The sequence below is a fragment of the Octopus sinensis genome, linkage group LG23 (assembly GCF_006345805.1).
Source record: "Octopus sinensis linkage group LG23, ASM634580v1, whole genome shotgun sequence".
Lineage (NCBI taxonomy): Eukaryota > Metazoa > Mollusca > Cephalopoda > Octopoda > Octopodidae > Octopus > Octopus sinensis.
Window position 1 is genome coordinate 15492822 of NC_043019.1, and position 22314 is coordinate 15515135.

The 22314-nt window shown below is 37.1% G+C and overlaps 1 protein-coding gene across 1 annotated transcript in view; it reads right to left on the reverse strand.

Moving 5' to 3' along the window:
- The window catches only part of LOC115223491 (ras-related C3 botulinum toxin substrate 1), a 45465-nt gene that overhangs the window by 1862 nt on the left and 21289 nt on the right, over positions 1 to 22314 (reverse strand). The window contains exons 3-5 of the mRNA XM_029794099.2: positions 14521 to 14638; positions 3183 to 3245; positions 1 to 107 (exon numbers count right to left, since the gene is read on the reverse strand). The exon at positions 1 to 107 is cut by the window's left edge and continues 1862 nt beyond it. Coding sequence (XP_029649959.1) covers positions 1 to 107; positions 3183 to 3245; positions 14521 to 14638 — 288 coding nt within the window. The remainder of the gene's footprint in view (positions 108 to 3182; positions 3246 to 14520; positions 14639 to 22314) is intronic.

Here is a 22314-nt window from a genome sequence, read left to right on the forward strand (position 1 = left end):
TTCTCTCGCAGTTTCTCCACTGTTTCCTTGTCTTCTCTCAGGTCAAGTTTCGTGCCGACCAATATGATTGGTGTATTTGGACAATGATGGCCAACTTCAGGATACCACTGAAAGAAACAGAAATTGGAGACTTTAGAAAATATAAAGTTTAACACTTAAAATATCTTTTATGACTGTGACTAAGAAGGTCAGTTTTTGACAACACAATTTAATTCACAATGCTTAGGTTGAATCAAAGCAACATACTGGTTAGTTCACATTGCTCTGTAAGGAGCATATGGCCAGTTTCCCGGTTTCTCTGGCATATATATTCCTCCCTGGATGGGATGCCAGTCTATCACAAGGTTACTCATTGAAAGCTGAGTGGATTGGTGCAGTGTCAGTGCAATACCCTAATCACTAGGCCATGCACCTTCACAAAGTCAACATATTAACCATTCTAAAATATTTTTTTTACTATTTCTCTCTTCCTTCCTATTGCATATCTTGAGTAGCTAAATCTGGTAGATTTAATCTTTATCCAGGCCTTAGAACAATGGATTTCTTTCAGAGCAGGGGTTACCAACAAGATTCTTTTCACTGAGCACTTGGCAAATCTTGACTCAACAGCTACCATATCCTCTACATGCATCAAATAGAGGAGGATTTACTTAGAGCAAGAGACGGAGAGGGAGGGGGAGAAGAAATATCATCAACAAATAAAACTTGAGAGAAATTCGTTAAAAAGAACCTGGAAGTAATTTTTTTTTGTTTTAACTTTTCCACCCATGCTTTTTTTTGGTGTGTAGTTTCATATTTTCATTCCTTGTTTTCGTTCACACCTTGAAAAACTGAAACTTTGTGTTTTTCAACATTTTTAGTTTTGTGGTTTTTCCTTCTTTTCTTGTACCATAACAGTCTTTTCTCTTATACACCTCATCTGATTCCCTTTATATTTGCTTTTTCTCTCAACTCATTATTCATGCAGACTAACATCACACATCCTGTGAAGAATGCTTGCTTCAATTCTTTTTTTTTTTTTTTGTCTTTGTAAATCCTCTGCATTGCACTTCATACATAAGCACCATACAATCTGCCTTTCACTCTGAGAAAAGAAATCCTTTGTTGCCAGCAGAGGTAATAGCTTCCTGAATATTTTCCAGTGTGTTCTTACTCAAGCTGCTATGTTTCTAGAGCACCCTGCCCACAACAGTTAATTAGTTAGCAGAAACTTCTCAAGAACCACCTGGGTATTTGAGAAAATCTATTTCCACTCTCAACACTGGATACACCAAATAGAATTTCTATCTATACTTTTCCTGCATACCAGATACAGCCATTCCCTGGTGGTAGCAGAGTTCTATGTGCTTTGCTAAATTTACAATAAGGCCATTAATTATCAGGTTTTGTTTCCATATCTCAAATTTCTTCAACTCCTCTACAAAACCTGTCACAAAAGATACGTTACCAACATAGAAGAGTCCCCTTAAATATCCAGAATTAAATTCTTCTATTACAGCTTAAAGAATCATAATAAACTGAAAGAGGCTGATAACTGAGCTCTAAGGGACCACCCCACATGGACACTAAATTAATGGAAGTCACTGTTGTCTCCCCTTGTTGACTGTACTTCTACATGACCTGCCCTGTATGGCCTTCACAAATCATTCATCTATCCCTAGCTTTAGCAACCACCACATCAGAGCAAGGTACCCTGTTCAAAGCATTCTCCAGTTGTCTCATTAAGAATATGGCATCAGTAGTACCTCTTCCTGAGACAAATCCTAAATTGCATCTCATCTAGGCTCTATTCATAATCAATTTGTGATAACTGTTGCAGTAAACTTCAAAATCTTGCACAACAATTTGATACCTCAGTAGTTTTCTGTCTATAGTTCATTTCCTTTACCCCGTAGCAGTTTATGGTGATGCTTCTAGGCCAGTCACTGGATATACAGAAACCTCCCAGAGAAATAATTAAAATCTTGAAAAATATAAATACCTATCGGCTGCAGAAACCCGCAATATACTGAGTCTGCAATATAAATTTACATATATTAGCCAGAAAAACCTGCGATGCACTGAGTGTGCAACAGGTGAACGATGTATGAGTGCACGACAGGTGAACAACGTACTGAGTGCACAATAGGTGAACTGCGATATGGCAAGGGATTACTGTCACACCTTCTGCATCATTTGATCGACTATTTGTGTGACCAACTCATACCCTACTTTGTTAGATATTTTAAACTTCTCAGTCACTATCCTGTAGCCTTCCTTGCTTTCAACTTACAAGACTGGTCTCTGCTGGTTCACTTGGAGTAGACTCTCTCTCCCAAGTATTCTCCACATTCAACAGCCTCTTGTTCCATCAGTAAGAGAAACTGCACCATTAGTATTCCTTATACACACTTCTCCAACATAATGATTCTCTCTAGCATGGTGCCTGGCAATCTGGAACACCATGTAACTGTCATCCTCAATTCTAAGAACATTGACAAAGTTTTTTTTACTTTCAGCTTATCCCCTTACTAAGCATACCTGACAACCAGCTTCTCTTCTACTTCTCTGATATTTTTTCTTTGCACTCTCCATTCTTGCAATCTTTTAAAGCCTGTCTCTTAGCCTTTGTGGCTCTGCTACAGAACCATTCTATCACCATACTGAACTCAGAACAACCAAATATAAAGTATTTCATCTAATGCTACTAATTTTACCAGCCACACACCCACCCACCAACAGGAAATTATGTATGTGTTTACATAAGAATTTAGAAACTGCTAGACCAGTGGTTCCCATCCTGGGGTCTGCAAGGGTAGTACTGGGGACCCATGAACTAGATTCAAAATTTCATATATATATATATATATACACACATAAGGATATTAAAAGGAGTCCATGGGAAAACTTATTTAAATAGAAGGGTTGGGAACCACTGTTCTAGACACATGAAATAAATGATTTTAACAGAACTCAAATTAGATAAAACTATAAATAATAGCTTGTAAATATTGGGTTTAAAAAGAGACCTTGGGTGGGAAAAGTTGAAGGCTGCCTTATCCCGGGGGGTTTTAAACCCAATACTTACATGCTATTATCTATAGTGTTATCTAGTCTGAGTTCCATTGAAAACGAATTCTTTTTATGGATTTCTGTATATGTATTTATATTTGACATTTAGATAGAATAAAAATTCTTTATACCTTTGCTCTCACATTCTCAAAACTGGCAGGGCTTATCAGCGAGAAGCAAATCAAGAAAACATCCTGAAAATTAAAAAAAATATATATATAAATTAGTTATTTCAGAAATTTTGTAATACAATAAAGTAAGATACATATTTTAGTTACAAATGACAGACAGGATGAATGGAAACAAAATGGATGTTTCTTTAAAAAAAAAAAAGAACTCCATTATATCACTGTTTCTGTTTACTGATTCCACTCAGAGAAGCACTGGTTGGATTGGGCTATGACAGGAGATATTTGCTCAGGGTACCACAAAGTAGGACTTAATAAGAAGCCATGTGGTCATGAAACCAACTGCTTAGGTGTATCTTGTATAAAAACCGAAGGTGATAAAAGGCAACACAGGAATATTATTTGTAAAAACTGAACAATAAAAACAGTCAAAGGGAGGTGATGATAAAGTTGACTGAAGTGTTTTATCTGAAACAAACAGTTTACTCTATCTCCATAGGATACTAACATCTCTCTCGATGGGTTTCAGTTTGCTACAGTGGCACACACTGTAAATAGTCTTGCTATAATAATGATACCAATTTTACAAAATAACTTTCCTTCACCACAGTTTTATTTTTCCCCCACTGTGTAGAATTAAATTTAACTGATTCCAAAACTATTTGCTTTCTCTATCATCAACAACAACAACAGAATAATGCTCATAATTCCAATTTTGTTACGCTTAGTGAATAGCCTGTTTGCCCACATAGGTGAAACCATATGTTTATAGATCTAAAAATCATACTTTCTCTCTTTCTCAGAATTGGCAAGCATAAAATCCAAACCTTAGTCAGATATATTGCTTCAAAGGTACCAAACAAACACCACATAAAATTATGAAAGGTGCAAAATTCTAGAAAGTATATAGATTGTATTTCAAATGTGTATTGGTGACCAAGCCCTAAGCACTTTATGTAATATGTGAAAGTAGCTGATCTAATTCAAGAAGGATGGTTAATCAGTGTGAAAAGAGCTATGCTCTTTGCTAGTCCCAGAATATGGGAAGAAAACCAAATAGTCACCATGATGACTACTATTTCTGCATGCTTGATGATGACGAACTCTCCAGTATCTATACAAGCTGCCTTGTACAGCACCTGTTTCTTGTGATGTCACCAATGTCATAACTATCAGCAAATTGCAGAGGATATTCAAAGACTAAAGAAATTAAACAAGCATAATCCATTGGATATGTTAAAGTGCATGAATGATAGAGTATAAACGATGGAGACAAAAGCTAGATATAAGAGGAATCAGATGCCTACAAGAGAGCAGATTGTGATAACATGGGCCGTGACTGCTGAGGACATGTGTAAGCTTGCAAGGAATGAAGCCAGTATGCTCCACTGGGTAATGTCAGAGTGCATACACGACAGAATGTAAGCACCCTGAGAGAAAAGTTGGATTTAAGAAGCATCAGATGTGGTGTGCAAGAGAGACGACTGCACTGGTATGGTCACGTGTTGCAAATGAATGAGGACAGTTGTGTGAAAAAGTGTCACACCCTAGCAGTTGAGGGAACCTGTGGAAGAGGCAGACTCAGGAAAACCTGGAATGAGGTGATGAAGCACGACCTTCGAACATTGGGTTTTACCAAGGCAATGACTAGTGACCGAGACCTTTGGAGATATGCTGTGCTTGAGAAGACCTAACAAGCCAAGTGAGACCATAGTTCATGGCCTATGCCAGTGGGTGTAACCAGCCCATTTATGAATACCCCTTATTCATTGGACAATAAACCTTGCTTGTGAAGACATTGAGGCAAGTGAAATCAAAATTGCTGATGTGGCTGATGACAGTACCGCCTGATTGGCACTCATGCCAGTGGAATGTTAAAAGCACATCCGAGCGTGATCATTGCCAGGGCCACGGCTTGGCTCCTGTACCGGTGACGTGAAAAGCACCATTCAAATGTGATCATTGCCAGCGTCGCTTTACCAGCACATGCTGGTGGTACATGAAAAACAACATTCAAGCATGGTCGTTGCCAGTGCCGCTGGACTGGCTCCCGTGCAGGTAGCACGTAAAAGCATCTTTTGAGTGTGGTCATTGTAATCCTTTATAATCTCTTCCCTTTGCCAAGTTTGATGCCTGTTGAGGTCCTCTTCAGGTTTCTTTTACTTAGAACTTACTATGCTTCAGAGCACAATTTCTTCCAACACTAATGAAGCCACTCAGGTAACAGAAGCTTTCCATTGACAGCTTATCATAAACTCTTCTGCTATGGCCTCGAAGACTACAATAAATGGGAAGGAACTGAGAATTGAGCCCTGATGGACGCTTACATGCATGCTTCATTCCACGCTCTTAATTGACACTTTGGCAACATCTCTGTACATGTGTGAATGTGTCTATTTCTGTCCCCTTGAGGTAACATCATGATAGTTGTAAATGAGAGTTATTGTTACACAGGTAATGTCATTGGTTTCCAATCTTGTGAAAAGCATGTCTGGCCATTACTTATGGTCATAAAAAAATTCTGCCTCAATGAATCCTGCCTAACCCGTGCAAGCATAGAAAGGTGAGTATTAAACAAAAAAAAGTGGAGGACAGCAAGGAGTGCACAACAGCAGTGCATGTACACACACACACACACACAAGGCTTTTAAAGCCTGTCAGACAAAATTAACTAAACACTGGTACAATTGAGATTGCAAGCAATCTGAGCCTAAAGGCCATGGATTACAGCGTGTGTGTGTTCACATATAGTATTATACACATCAGTCAATGGGTGCTGCATTTACTGGGAACAAAGCCATCAGTTTAAACTGTTCTACCTAAATACAGCAGCCACAGTTCCTATATCATGTTAAATGTTGAGAGGATCTTCCTGTGTACAAACAACAACATTCCTCAACATAGATGGGATGGTCACAACAAGGAAGCTAATTCTAGACAATAACACAATACAACATTGCCCCAGGCTGCTAAACCTTCCAATACATTCTTAACCTGATTGGTTACTTATTTTTTAACCCTTTTGACCAACCTACCTGAAATAGCCTGTGATTCTATGATGAAAGTTTCCTAAGTGTTTGTAACATTTCCAAATTTTCATGTTAGTATGTCTTCCAAACACTAACTTTATGTGTATAAGTTTATTAAACTTTTCTTTATTTTTATCTTGTATATGTTTTAGTCATTAGAGTACAGCCATGCTGGGGCATCATCTTGAATTTTTAGACAAACGAATCAACCCCTGTACATTTTTTTTTTATTCTATCTGTCTCCTTTGCTGAACCAGGAAGTTACAGACATAAACAGACACACACACCAGGCTTCTTTCATTTTCTGTCTGTCAAATCCACTCTTAGAGCTTTGGTTGGCCCAAGGCTATAGCAAAAGACACTTGCTGAATGTGTCACACAGTGGAACTGAAACCAGAACCATGTGGTTGGGAAGCAAACTTCTTACCACAGCCATGCCTATCAACATTAATTGAAACAAAGAAAGTGCATTTCAACAGAAATATGGTAACAAAAGGATTAATTTTTAACCATTCTCAAAAGTTAATAAATTAGCTATGTATGAACCAAAGAGGGAGCCTTTATATAGTCATTTAACCTACTAGAAACAGCAACCAAATATCTAAAACTGTCTTAGGAAAAGCTGTTACACTGGAGACCGTTGCCCAGGGAAAATGATGGAATGGTCAATTCTGGTGGGTTAAATCTAAACGAGAGCTAAAAAATAATTATTACCACCACCAGAAGTAATAGAACAGTCGGTGGTTTATATCCTGTCATCAGCTGTCAAGACAAATTGTCAGTCATTCCAGAATCTATCTAACTCGTGACATTCTGCACAGTAGTTCGCCATTGCACTGTTCTATGCAGATCACTGCTGCAGTGTAAAAACCGATCCCTGATGAAAGAAGTTCCAGCCATGACCATTCCAACCCTTATCTCAAACTGTGTTTAGATCTACATTATCCAATGTTGCCCTCATCATGTATAAGAAAAGGGATGGGATCACCACAACTAGAATGTCTTTATGCAACCTTATTGTTTACCCTTAAGTCAACCTTCATTGAGTAGGCCTGTAATCAAAGTCATTCTAACCATGACTACCCCATCTTTGAAAACAAGAAAAGGTCAGCATCAGAAAAGGCACTCAAATGTAAAACAATGCCTCAATATCATCCACTTCACCCAAGCTAGCATGGCAAAATGGATGTGAAACAAGGAAAAGATAGCATCTATATATGTATGTATGTCAGTATGTCAATGCAACAAAGAACTATTATAAAAAGCTAACCACAAGGAATTGAAAATAGAGTGTGACTAAGCAATGTAATAAGGCAAAAACTTGATACATATATTAGTGGAAAAATTAATAAAAATACACCAGAAGTATATTCCTTTGGTAGTTCATATCCGCACCCAATCCTTGACCTATTAACATATGCACACACACAAATTCAGTCTCCAAATTATACTTCACCCTATTGAAAGAAACCCACTCAAAACTACACTTCCAATTACAAAGTCATCTCAATTACAATTTCCCATTAAAATCTCTCATGTAAATTAATGTTCCAAACATTAGCTTAATAATGACAAAGTTATTCTATTGTATCTTCATTATATTTTTTTTTTATTAATCAAAATACAAAGGGTTAAAACCTTTCACTGAACTGATGTTGTAGTGGAATACATTTGCCTAAGGTGCTGTGCACTGGGGTCAAATGCAGAACCAGGTGTTTACTTGAGTGCGCACACGGTAGTGTGGTTAAGAAGTCCTCTATGCAATGTGCATTTTAAATATCACAACATAACTATCATATATCATAGAACACAATAGATCTTTTGTCAAGAAGGCCAAACAAAGACATACCCTAATTGTCACAGGAAAAGAGGCAAAGAAGATTAATGACTTTAACAATGAAAACATTTTCTAATAACTCCATCATGTACAACCCTTTAACATTTAAACCAGCCATATCTGGCCTAGATATATTCAACACATTTTTTACCCAAACCAGCTAGATCTGGCATCTCACACCTACCCTACAATATTCTAAATACAATCACCTCATCAAAATCTCAAAGTTACAAGATAATGCAGGATTAATTTAAAACAATGTGAATGAACAAGTATTAGATTAAACAAAAAAATCTGAATGCTAAAATGTTAACATTAGATACATTTCTCATCTCTGGACATTTTACATTTTTTTTCCATCCTTGGACAAGTTTTTCCCAGCATGTCATCTTAACACTTGTAGAACATTATCTTTATGAAGCTCGTATTTAGATTAGCTCCCATAGCTTTTCCCCAAGCCTTCCTCTTCTACAGGTTTCTACCACTTAGATCACACACTATTTCTTTACCCAACTCTATCATCTTGCATATGTGACACATGCCTGTACCAGTGTAACAGCCTCTCTTGCACTTCATTCTTCTAATAGCTCATTTGTGCTTTATCATTCATGTACATGTTATCCAGCAGAGCAGGCTCGCCTCAAGATCTTTTTGTTGTCTGCATCCAATTCCTATAATTTTTAACCTTGTGCTTTGTACTCAAACATCAGACAACTTGCCTTTGACTCAGAGAGAGTGTGTATTGCTACTTGCTACCAGCAGGAGTGATAAATAGTTCCTTGATCATTTTCTGCCATGTTCTTTGGCTATTTGTTACACTTTCAGAATACCAACCTTAACTACTGATCATCCCACCTTGGTAGCAGAACCAGTCAACTATTCTGAAGAACCCTTTTAACATTCTGAAAGCACAGAGATTGTACCAAGAGTAATGTAAAAGTTTCTTTGACTGTATTCACTGGTATAGGTCATTCAAATTGCACATATGGTAGAGTAACTCTCCACCCAGTTTTTTCATTGCAAGCAAACAACAGGTTCTAAGCAACAAAAACATGCTGTCATTGAATTCATTGAATTCTTGACAAAAAGGAGATGCAGGCTATTTGCAGAGATGATGATGATATTAACAAGATGTGCATAGATAGATGAAACATTTTATAGGTGCTCTTACTGCTAGCTGCATTATATGCATCTGCTGGATAAGTCTTCTTTCTACATCTAACTCCTTTAAATTCAACTGCAAATTTTGTACACCTATAGTTGACATTTTATAGAGGGGACACTGTATACCATTCCTATTTTTTTACCTTTTCTGGATATGGAGCATAACCATTTCTCAGCATAGCCCATTGCTAAAACTTTCAAGCGTTGTTTTCACATTTATTATATCTTCTCTAATTCTTCAGATTCATCTATAAGAACTTGGCCACTGACATACAAAAGTCCCCTAATAGACAGGCAGTCTCAAACTTGCTGTCAACACCTAGAAAAGTCTTTCTGAAAACAACCGATTTCAGACATTTAAGATAATGAGGAATTTATTTCAAACACTACCAGAAATAGTAACTAAATGCTCCTCATACACTGTAACATCTTAAAACGGGGAAAGATACATTGGATAACATAGCCCAAAGATGTGTATGTGTGAGTGTATGTCCTTGTCTTGACATCAGGTGAAAGTTGTAAATGTGTGAGTCATACAAGCAACAATGATTGTTTCCAATATCTTGCTAAAAAAAAATGTCTGACTCTGGGGAAATGATTCCCTACATGGAAACATGAAAGTTGGTGACAGGAGTGGCAACCAGTCATAGAAAATATGTCTCAATAAATTCTGTCCTGACCCCTTCAAGCATAGAGAAGTAGACATTAAAATAATGATTATTTATTATACACACATTTTTGTCACCACAATGTTTTTGCCAAGCCTCGACAGAGAGAGAGAAAGAGAGAAATGTAACCTAAAAATCTGACACTATTTTGTCTGGTGATCCACTTCCTAGTTTTCACAAAACAGTGATACAAGCAGTGAGTCATGGAAAAAGCCATTTGAGCTTTGGAGTGTGAAGACATTCTGTTTACGTCAAATATAATATTTCATGGATTTGAGAAAATTTGTTTTATTACTGAAGGTGGGGGAACCCAGTTTTAACTTACTCAATAAATTTTATATGATAGGACATTCAGTGCTCAATCTGGATAGTTTACATATTAGATAATATGATGAGGTTTTCTAGAAGTATTACTGAAGTATCTAGAACATGTCACCACTAACAGATAGAAAAGTACACACACAAACCAATGAGGGCAGTCCTTGCATGACTGTTCAACTCTTAGAGAAGTAGTACCCATTTAACCCTTTGGATATCGTCCCTCCTGAAAACACCCCACAATTCTATAATGTAAACTTATTTTACAGTGACCCAAATTATAATTTAGGTTTCAAACACCAGCTTAACAACATCAACCGTAAAGTTCATGGTCACCCATTTCTCCTGAGAAAAGTAAAAATAAACACGACAAAGGTATAGCTGTTTGGTCAAGATGTTTACTTTCCAACCATGTAGTTTCAGGTTCAGTCTCACTGTGTGGCACATTAGGCTAATTACAGCCCTGCAATGACCAAAGCCTAGTGCATAGGTTTGGTAGATGAAAACAGGAGTCCATGTATATACATGTTTGTGTCTCCTGTCTTGATGTCATGCAGTAGTTATAAACAAGGGTTTCCATCCAGTGTCTGCTTCCAATTTCCATGTAAACATAAACAGCAATGGGGGAAATAATATCTTCCTTCAAAACAAGTGAGGGTTGGTGACAGGAAGGGTTTCCAACTGATGAAAATCAGTACCTAACTGAACAACATTATTTCTAGTTAACTTTTTAATATTCTCTGCATTAAAATGTTAACACTTAACTATTAGTGACTGAAAATGTTTTGAAAAGTAATTTTTCAAATTTCAATATGGTTACTTATTTTGTTCAAGTGTATATATCTGTTGATTCACCAGAAGTGATATTTTACAGGACTCAATACAAACAGAATATTCTTTGATATATTATAACCGAAAGGTTTAAAGACAAAAGAACATGAAGATAAACGTTTTCTTCAGACTTTCATTTCATATTTCAAGAAATATTCCAAAAGGAAAGTAGGCTCGGTTTACCAAATGATAATCATAAACGAAGAACTCAGAATACTGGAAATTTGGAGCCTTTCAGTGTGTGTGTGTGTGTGTAAACACATACACACACATAAATAGAGAGAGAAAAACATGAACTTTGAATGAATTAATGTTACGCTAAATTTAAAATTACATAAGCTGCTCGTTATTGATTGATTGAACTTTAAAATCAAAATATGATCTTTATTCTTTTTCAACAGAAGTGCTTGTCAACATTCCTTCATACAGACAGATGATACATAAAATTATTATTCTTATTACTGTTGTTGTAGTGATGCAATCGTAATGCACTGTGACATTTTATATACACACAAGAATCAATAACTTTCACCTATTTAATAGAATTTGCTGATTTAGGAGATATATAAACAAAATAGTGAGTTGAAAATCTTCGATTAACTGGAGATTATCTTTGTAGTTAGTAGGCACCTCTCCTAAGAGTATTTAAAATATAAAACAGTGCTTTTCAAACATTTTTGAATTATTGTCCACTTTCTATAACTAATACTTTCACAAAGCCCCTTTGCTATTAGTACACCACATGTATATTTTGCATACTACGGCACTCCGATGGTTACGATGAGGATTCCAGTTGATCCAATCAACAGAACAGCCTGCTTGTGAAATTAACATGCAAGTGGCTGAACACTCCACAGACATGTACACTTCACATAGATCTCGGGGAGATTCAGCATGACAGTGTGACAAGGCTGGCCCTATGAAATACAGGTACAACAGAAACAGGAAGAAAGAACAAGAGAAAGTTGGGGTGAAAGTATAGTAGGGTTGGCCCCACCTCTGCCGGAGTCATATATATATATATATATATATAATATATATATATATATATATATATATATATATATAGTGCCACTTTCCTCCCACAGTCTTATTAAATTATCCACCCTTTCCTTCCCTCCCGATCCACAGATGGCATGCCATCACCATCTTTTTTATTGTCCAACCCATGCTAGCATGGAAAGCGGACGCTAAACGATGATGATGATGATATATACTTACAGATTAAATGTTACGTGGTAATTCAGGTGCACTGAATGTTTTTATTGCATGTATGGAAATTCCTGTAAATTTTGACATCATTTAAGTTGTACTTTTGTTTATTGCTCATAATTTACATGCACAGATGGTATACACTTGATCTTGTTTATGTATTTATTCACATTTCAAAGTATTGTTTTTGTTGATGCTGTCATTCTGATTAACAAGCAGTTCATTATTATACTTGATTTCTTCTTAAAACGAAAAACTGTACAGTTGCATCTATTGCACTTCTCTTACTAACTTTCTCTTCAGTACCTATATGAAAGCTCCCACTGTCCAACTATACGGCAACACCACCCACTTTGAAAAGCATTGATATAAAACAAGCAAGGGTGATAACTCCAACCAAATTGGCTAACAGTTCTTATAGAGAATAAAGACAAAGCAGCTAAGAGTGAATTTGAGCTTTAAAATTAAATTGCAAAAGTAGTAGACATGTTTCAGTCTTATTAGACCTCCTCTGTGAACCACTGTACTCAGTTGGCAAGACTTGCTGCCTGTGACCTCCTCCTTCCTAAGCCATTTTTATCTTTCTCATCTCTCCCTCCATATTGATATCTACAATCAACCACACCCTTTTTTCATTGCTTACTGCATCCACCTCTAGGACAATTTAACTATCAGCTACTTTCCTCCCACAGCCTTACTAAATTATCCACCCTTTCCTTACCTCCCGATCCACAGATAGCATGCTCCGGCATGCCATCACCATCTTTTATTTTCCTTCCAGCTATTCTCACCCACCTCCACATAATGAGGGGTAGTCATGTACCTCCATAACAAGAAACCTGTGCTTGTCCCTCTATTGTACTTAAGCCTTCAACACCAAACAAACACACCTCCTCCTTTCTCAAATATACTCTCATTCAGATGAAAGAGTTTTCTCTCTTTTAAATTTGTCATGTAAATTACTCAACAACCTCTCTCGTGCTGGTGTCGGGAGAATATGCCATAAAATGGTTGGCATTAGGAAGGGCATCTGGAAGTAGACACCATGCCAATGCTGACTGCAAGGCCTGATGCAGTTTTACAGCTTGCTGGTTCCTGTCAAACACTCCAACTTAGGCCAGCATAGAGAAAGGGATGTTAAATGTTGAGATGTGTGTGTGTGGGTGGGTGTAATCTAAGGAAGCCGATAATAAATATCAATATGGGTGATGACCACAGGGTGCATTTTGCATACTAAATACACATGTCAGAATCCCATGTAGTGTTTTTCTTTTCCAAACTTAATGGACTTGTCTAGTAACAGCATGGATAGTTTCAGTGAAATGAAAGTTTTCAATACACTATGTTACATATTGGAATCCTATTTTATGGGTAGTCTGCAACACCCACTCCACCCCAGGTTCTTTCCCTCAACCATATGTTGACATATAAACACGTGTGTGTATTTTATCTTACTTGTTTCAGTCATTAGAATGCAGCCATACTGGGGCATTGCCTTGAAGGATATTTAATTGAATGAATCGACTCCAGTACTTTATTTTTTAAAGCCTGGTACTTATTGTCAATCTCTTTTGCTGAACTGCTAACTTACGATGGACACAAACAAACCAACATTGGTTGCCGAGTGGTGGTGAGAGCCCAAACACAGACACACACATATGTAGATATATATTTCACTTAGGCACTGCGAGACTAATAACCTGTTGCAGAACTCAATATTCGAGGCACCAACGAAGCTATAGTATATTACTCAGGCACTCAACTAAGAGTCGACTGCATCTTATAGCAGAAACACCAGTAAACTAATGAAGTTCATAGCATTACCATTGCTTTTCCTGTGTCATCTTTCCCTTATATATACATACATACACACACACACACATGACAGGTTTCTTTCAGTTTCTGTCTACCAAATCCATTCACAAGGCTTTGGTTGGTTCGAGGCTACATAGAAGACCCTTGCTCAAGCTGCTAGGCTCTGGGACTGAACCTGGAAGTATACAAACATTCACACACACACACAACATTCCAGCAAAGGGTAACTAAGACTAGAAAGGCAAAATCTTTGCAAAAATAATTTCATAATTTTTTTTCATTTACATAGTTTTGAGGGGAGTGCTGAAAATAGTAATAATAAGAAAAGCAATTCTTAAAATCTAGAATGGTGTTAATTGCTCTTTAGTAAACAGCAATATTGTATGTTTGGATGAAAAATATACAGAAATCTAATAAAAATGATGTTTATCATATGCGCTCACAAAAGATTTAACAGAAAAACTTACAGTCTGTGGGTAAGATAGAGGCCTTAACCTATCATAATCTTCTTGTCCAGCTGTGTCCCACAATCCTAAATTAATGGGTTTGCCATCGACCATTACATTAGCAGAATAGTTATCAAATCTGAAAAATGGAGAGAAATAATTTTAGCACAAAAACAGTGAAAATGTTATTTAATTTTTTAAGTTGACAAAAGAGGAATTTTATGTCGACCAGAGATTTTATTATATGCAGACAATTTTATTTTGACCAAGCAGAAATTTATTATGTGCGATGTGCTCAGTAGCTTGATCTGCTGGAAATAGCAAAATCTCCCTCAGTTCATACACTGCTCTCAGGAAAAAAAAAAGAAAAAACACAGGAAGGTCCTGGCTGGAATTCCTTTAGTCATGGGGTGTTCGATCAGGTTTGTCATGGAAGTAAACAATGACATCATCCACTATATCCTTCCATGGTTTAGTGGTTAGGGTATTGGACTTATATCATAAGAGTGGTTTCGATTCCTGGATCGGGCAATGCATGGTGTTCTTGAGCAAATCACTTCATTTCACATTGCTTCAGTCCACTCAGATGGTAAAAATGAGTAATCCTGTGACAGACTAGCATCTCATCCAGGTGGGGAATATATAAGCCAAATAAACTGGGAAACCAGTCCTTATGAGTCGGCAGGACTCGAGAAGGTAACTTTACTCATGCCAGCATGGACAATGGATGTTAAATGACAAATGGTGATGATTAGTTCTAGGCTAGTTCTAATTAAACATGTTCCAACCATATCCCTCTTGTTTAATATTCAGGCATAGCATCCATCCTATATGAAAGCAGCCAAAACATTATTATTTGATGTGGTACATACATAATATCACACCATGTGATTAGGGTGATGCAGGCCTAGGAATACATAAGAAAAACACCAAATATCTTATCTTTTACCTGTTCCAGTCATTGGATTGCATACTAAGGCACCATCTTTGAAGCATTTCATCTAACAAATTGACACCAATACTTATTTTTAAGCCTGGCACTTGTTCTATCAGTCTCTTTTGCCAAACCACTAATTTATGGGGATGTAAACAAACCAACATTGGTTAACAAGCAGTAGTAAGACAAATACAAAGACACACATACATATGTAGCTTATGTAATAAATGAGTATTTATATATACAGTAATCCCTCGTCTATCACAGGTGTTATGTTCCAAAACCTGCCACAATATATGAAAATAAGTAGAAACAGCACTGTACATTAAAATTATTTTTATAATTTGCAAAAATTCATTTTTTTATAAATGCAAAACACCACCACAGGAATCGACGTAAGCTTAAATAATAAACCGCAATATGGTGAGGGACTACTGTATATATCATGGGGCTTATACACAGTTTCCATCTATCAAATTCACTCAAAAGGTTTTTTGTCAGCCCGGAGCTACAGTTGAAAATATTTATCCAAAGTGTCACATAATGGGACTGAACCTGAAACCATATGGTTGCAAAATGAGCTTCTTAACCACATCTCCATACCTGCAATTTTTGTGATTAACATTTTTTTCTCTTTTCTCCATTCTCGCATGGCTATTTTAGAGGTAGAATTTTATGACCAGATCTAAGACAGTAACGGCTGCATTTTCAGCTAGTCCACATTGTTCAATACGACTAGAATGCAATCATACGGAAGGAATGGAAGCTCTGTGTAGTTAAAAAAACTTAAGCTCACAAAGAGAGAAAAACAAAAAATTTCACCACTGCATTCCACCACTTAAAAAACAAAAGAGGGTACTCATTGCCTGATAAAATATAAGTGGGGTGGATAGCTATGTCTAGGTTTCCTTTGATCAAAAGTCTGTTTGATCAAAGTTGACTTAGAGATAAACAAGATGACATCATGTACAGAAATAAACTGGACAAAAAGAGAAAAATTATGCCTCAAAATTGCAACACTGCATGTTCGATGTGGTTGTCAACTGAAGTGGAGACACAACACATCTGGAATGAGAGATGTGGATTGCACTTATTCAATCAGTCAACTTCCTTACATAGCATTTAATCTGCTAAATCACAACTGATCTGGGACTATACAACAGATAGCAGTTCCTCAATATTCCTTTAAATTAGTATTGATTGATAGAGGAAGATGGAGCTGCGTGGTTAAGAAGTTTCCTTCCTAACTACATGGTACTGAGTTCAGTCCTATTGTGTGATACCTCAAGTGTCTTCTACTATTATAGCTCCAGGTCAACCAAAGCCTTGTGAGTGGGTTTGGAAGAAATTTGATATAAGCCCGTCATATGTGCGTGTGTGTATTTATGTCTCCTTGCCAATCACCTGGATAATTATGAGCATCACTGTCAATCAAGCAGTGTCAATCATTTCCAATATTCTGCAAAAGCAATGCCTGGCCATGGGGAAACACCACCTTGTTTGGAAACATGAAGGGCATCCTACCATAGAATGTCTGTCTCAGCAAACTGTATCCAACCCATGCAAGCATGGAAAAGTAGACTTTAAAACAATGATAATGAGGATGAGAAATTATCAAAACAGTTGTTTGACAGAGCCTTTAAAAAATGAACCAAACTCAAACAGTGTTATACCAATGCATTGTGTACAAAGGGAACAAAAATAAACACAAATAAAATGAGATAGCAAAAGTTCATTTCTAATTGACATATGGAATTTGAAGTAACCTTTAACACATTTTTTTTTCTGAGGGTCAAGATTTTGGAACCTTGCCTTACAGTGACAAATGTGAGTTCATCATCTGTCTATAACCTTAACAGAATCTGTATTGAGAACATCTGTGATAAGGGGAAAATTAATAACTTATTTCTCCCATTTCCTAACCATGACACACATCCTATGTGTGCACCTAAATACAAGATTAGCCTGAATATAGGGCAGTAACATTTCCCTTATATAAATAAACATTAAAAGTGAGGGGGGGAGCTTGTAAAGGTTCAAATATAAAAAGGTTACACGCTTAGATGTTCAGGGACACTTAACCCTTCATCTTAGAAAATCCTTTGTAGTCAGGCACACAAATTTTACTTATTTCAGAAGGCATTCACTTACTGCCAAAGGGAATATTCAGGGTAGTGGATTGGAAGAATCATTTGCATGCTGGTTAAGATACCATACAAAATTTTTTCTGAATCTTTACATTTTCATTTTCAAATCTGTCAATTTTTTCTTTACATTCTTCCAAAGGCAATAAAATTGAAGTATGGGGTTTATACAATCAACCCCTCCCTTCCCACCGAAATTTTCAATCATTTGCCTATGTCATTAATTAATATTATTAAGAAGGCAGCAAGTTGGCAGAATCATTAGCATGCAAGATAAAATGTTTAGTGGCATTGCTTTTGGTTCATTATGTTCCAAGTTCAAATTCCAAGGTCGACTCAGCCTTTCATCCCTTTTGAGGGCTGATAAAATAAGTACCAGTCAAGCACTGGGATTGATGTAATTGACTAGTTCCTGCCCCAACTCCAAAATTTCAGGCGTTATGCTTATTGTAAAATGAATTATCATTATTATTAAGGTGGTGAGCTGGCAGAATTGAGTCAGTCATGCTAAGCAACATTTCTTCTAGCTCTCTATGCTCTGAGTTCAAATACCACCAAGATCAAACTTGCCTTCCATCCTTTCGAGGTTGATAAAAATAACAAATACTTGGGCTGATGGCATTAACTAACCAATTCCTCGAAATTGGCCTTGTGCCAAAAATGGACAAAATGCTCAGTGGTATTTCACTCGTCACTGCAAATTCTGCTGAGATCGACTTTACCTTTCATCCTTTCGAGGTCGATAAATTAAGTACCAGTTGCATACTGGGTCAAGCTAATCGACTACTTCCCCCTCACCCAGAATTCCAGGCCTTGTGCCTAGAATAGAAAAGAAGATTATTATTTTTATTATTATTAAGGCAGTGAGCTTGCAGAATTGTTAGCATGCTGGGCAAAATGCTTAGTGGCATTTCGCCCGTCACTACATTCTGAGTTCAAATTCTGCCGAAGTCGACTGTCTTTCATCCTTTGAGGTCAACAAAATAAGTACCATTTGAACACTGGGGTCAATGTAATTGACTCATCTCCTCCCCCAAAATGGCTGCCCTTGTGGCAAAATGTGAAACCATTATTAGCACTCTAAGAATGACAGCAGCCACAGAGCAGGAGACATCACAATTTAGTGAATTAAATAGGGTTTTAGGTTTTCAGCCAGATTTTGGGAGGATCTTTTATTTTAGTTAAATTACTGATAACTAAAAGAAAATCTCTTATTACAACTGGAGAAAAAAAAATGGAGCAATAGAGAAAACAAGTTATGTTCTTGCATGTTCAGAGTTCAAATACAGATGAAGTCATCTTAGCTTTGTGTCAATAGCCAGCTGGAGGAGGTGTCCTCCTGGGGCTACAAGCTACAGTAGCATCCACCCTTAAGAGTTTTAACCACATTTAAGTGGCAAATATACTTCATGATGTCGTGCAGCTACTGTTTATACCTCGCTCAGAGATTTATTATAGTCATATACTTCTGTCAGAACTCACTCTTTATTAACATTGGCTATTCCTCACCTCTGTATAGTGTCTGGTTTAATGGTAAATTTTGTAGAGGAGCAAATTTAGGATTAAATCAGTGGTTTCTTTGCAGCAGAGTAAATATGTTAGCACATCCTAGAGAGCAGTCCATTGTTGTTTAGCCCCAGGTCAACCCTGATAAAACAGATCTACAATCGTCTAAACTGTGAGCTCAGTGTCATCAATGGCTACATTTCTTCAATGTGTTCTTTCCTTATATACTATGGTAGGATATGATTTGATTGCTATTTCTTGCAAGCTCAGCAATCACATAACCCCCTTTGTTGGCCAAAGAAAAGAGTGAGAAGCATGTTTGAAATCAATGTTGTATTTCTAATGGGATTAGAAAAGACAAAATTATAGAGGATGATGTAACAGGAGCAATGAAAGAGGAAAATCAAGGAAATCATCTAATATCATAGTGCAGTTGGCAGTGTATCAGCCTCACAATCAAGCAAAGTAGGTTGAGAAATCTGAAGGTTGTGAGTTCAACCCTCACCTGGAGCATCACAAATTGCAGGTGCCTGTCTGGTTGTGTGGTTATGAAGTTTGCTTTGCAACCCTGTGATTTTAAGTTTAGTCCAACTGCACAACACCTTGGGCAAGTATTTTTACTTTTGCCCCAAACTGACCAATAACCTTGTGAGAGCAGCTGGTAGATAGAAATTATGAAGAAGCCCATCATATGTATAATGTATACACTGTATAAAGGACCGTGGTTAAGGCCAGAACAATGCGATGAAATTGGAGTCAAAACCCCTGAAATATTGAATGCAAGGTAAGTCTACTTTAATTCATATATTTGTTTCTTGTGATTTGCCTTACATTTTACTTTGCATTGTTCTGGCCTTACCCACAATCCTTTATAAAGTGTGTATATTTAATCCTTAACATTCTTTTTTTGTATGTGTTCATGTATTAGAGATCACTTTGAATTTAGTTTGTTTCAGGTTACCCTGGCAACATTGTGTAAGCCTTAATTTTCAGATATATTTGCATCTCTTATCCATAATCTAAATCTGTTGGCACAAGAGAAACAATCGTTGGTAATGTACAGTGCAATCATCAATTAAAAATATGATTTTCCCCCCATTCTTGTTCATGTTATATACTCTGAATTTCTTGGAATTATTCAAAGTGATATTTGGATTTACATATCATATATGAGGAATTATCTTCGATTTTAATTGTATTTGAACTTATTGGTTTCTGATTGTTTTGATGTAGTTAACCAAATTCACTTAACACTGAGTGCTTTCTAGATAGATATCTGCCTTTTATAGATATAACTATATATAAAATTTAATGTTAGTTTTCCATGCTGGCATGGATTGGATGGGTTGACTGAAAACTGCTAAGCTGCACCAGGTTCCAATCTGATTTGGTAGGGTTTCTACTCTGGATGCCCTTCCTAAAGCCAACCACTCCAAGAATGTAGTGGCTGCTTTTTATGAGCCAGTGGCACAGGTGCCAGTTATGTAACATTGGCATTGGCCTCAATTACAATCTCACTTGGCTTGGCAGGTCTAAGTCACCAGTCACTGCATCTGTGTGTGTGTATGTATATATATATATGTAGCCAGTACCGCATCGACTGGCCTCCGTGCTGTGGGCACGTAACAAACACCATCCGATCGTGGCCGTTCGCCAGCCTCATCTGGCACTTGTGTCGGTGGCACATAAAAACACCATCCGAGCGTGGCCGTCTGCCAGCCTCGTCTGGCACCTGTGTCGGTGGCACATAAAAAAAAAACACCATCCGAGCGTGGCCGTTCGCCAGCCTCGTCTGGCACCTGTGTCGGTGGCACATAAAATCACCCACTACACTCTCGGAGTGGTTGGCGTTAGGAAGGGCATCCAGCTGTAGAAACACTGCCAGATCTGGTCTGGTGCAGCCTTCGGGCTCCCCAGACTCCAGTTGAACCGTCCAACCCATGCTAGCATGGAAAGCGGACGTTAAATGAGGATGATGATGATGAAGATATATATATATACACACACACACAGAGAGGTTTGGCCAAAAGTCACCTGACAGTAAATCAAAACCATTTAATTCCAAAATTTGTTTAACAATTGAATGAATTTAATAAAAGCATCTAAATATGAAACTAGTTCAAACTGAAGTCCTTCTTGAGTGACACATTTTTCCATTCGAGTCAATACAGAAATACAGATAGTATTTATGGAATTTTGATTTACTGCCGGGTAACTTCTGGCCAACCATATGTGTGTGTGTGCGTGTGTGTATTTGTTCCCAGAATAAGTACTAGGGGTCTATTCAATTAAAGCCCTTCAAGGTGGTGCCCCAATATGGTAGCAGTCCAATGACTGAAACAAGTAAAATGGGGGAAAGAATGGCTGCTACTGTAGTAAACCTACATAGAGAAATTCTTCTGTAGAAATAGCAATACAAAGTAACAATAAGACTACTTTTGATAACACATAGCAGAATGGTTTAATAGTTATCACTGTTTAACTGCAAGTTGGTTCTGGCAAGGTAGATCTATACTGAAAGGCATTCTAGCCATGACCACCCAGTACTATATTATCCAATATATCCTGCGTTTTTTTTTTAAAGGCATTTGAAGAAGATTTGGCTGCTATCACTGCTGAGTTGAGTGACCCTGTAGAACAGTGTTTCCCAATAGGGGATGCAACAATTCATTTCAGATTTGGGGAAAGTGTGTAAGATACAAATACAAACTACTTTGACTATAACTACAGCAGATTTAAGGCAGTGCGTTGGCTGATTCAACTTGTCATTAAGAGGATGTTGGACTTACAACAGGTCATAAAATACAAATGTAGATGTACTCTCATCACCGTCATAGGCTAATGAATCAATGTGTTGCGAACATAGCTTTGTTTTGAAGGAGAAGTAAATTCTCTTATGATGAAACAATAACACTCCTGTTGGAATCTGCCAGAACATATTAAGAATAAATATGCAAGTCATCACTGTGTGTATATGTGTACATATAAAAAAAAAAAACTAGCACACACACATACAGACAGACACATACTTTGACTACCACTAAGGAAGGTTTAAAGAGAGGGTGTTAGCTGATATGACTTGTCATCAAAGAGGTACTGGACTAACAAAACATGAAATACCAATGTAAGAGGAAACATCATTCATTGGCTTACTTAGCATGTAGATATGTGTGTGTGTGTATTAAGATTACTACTAAGGAAGACTTTAAAAAAGGGGTGTTGGCTGAT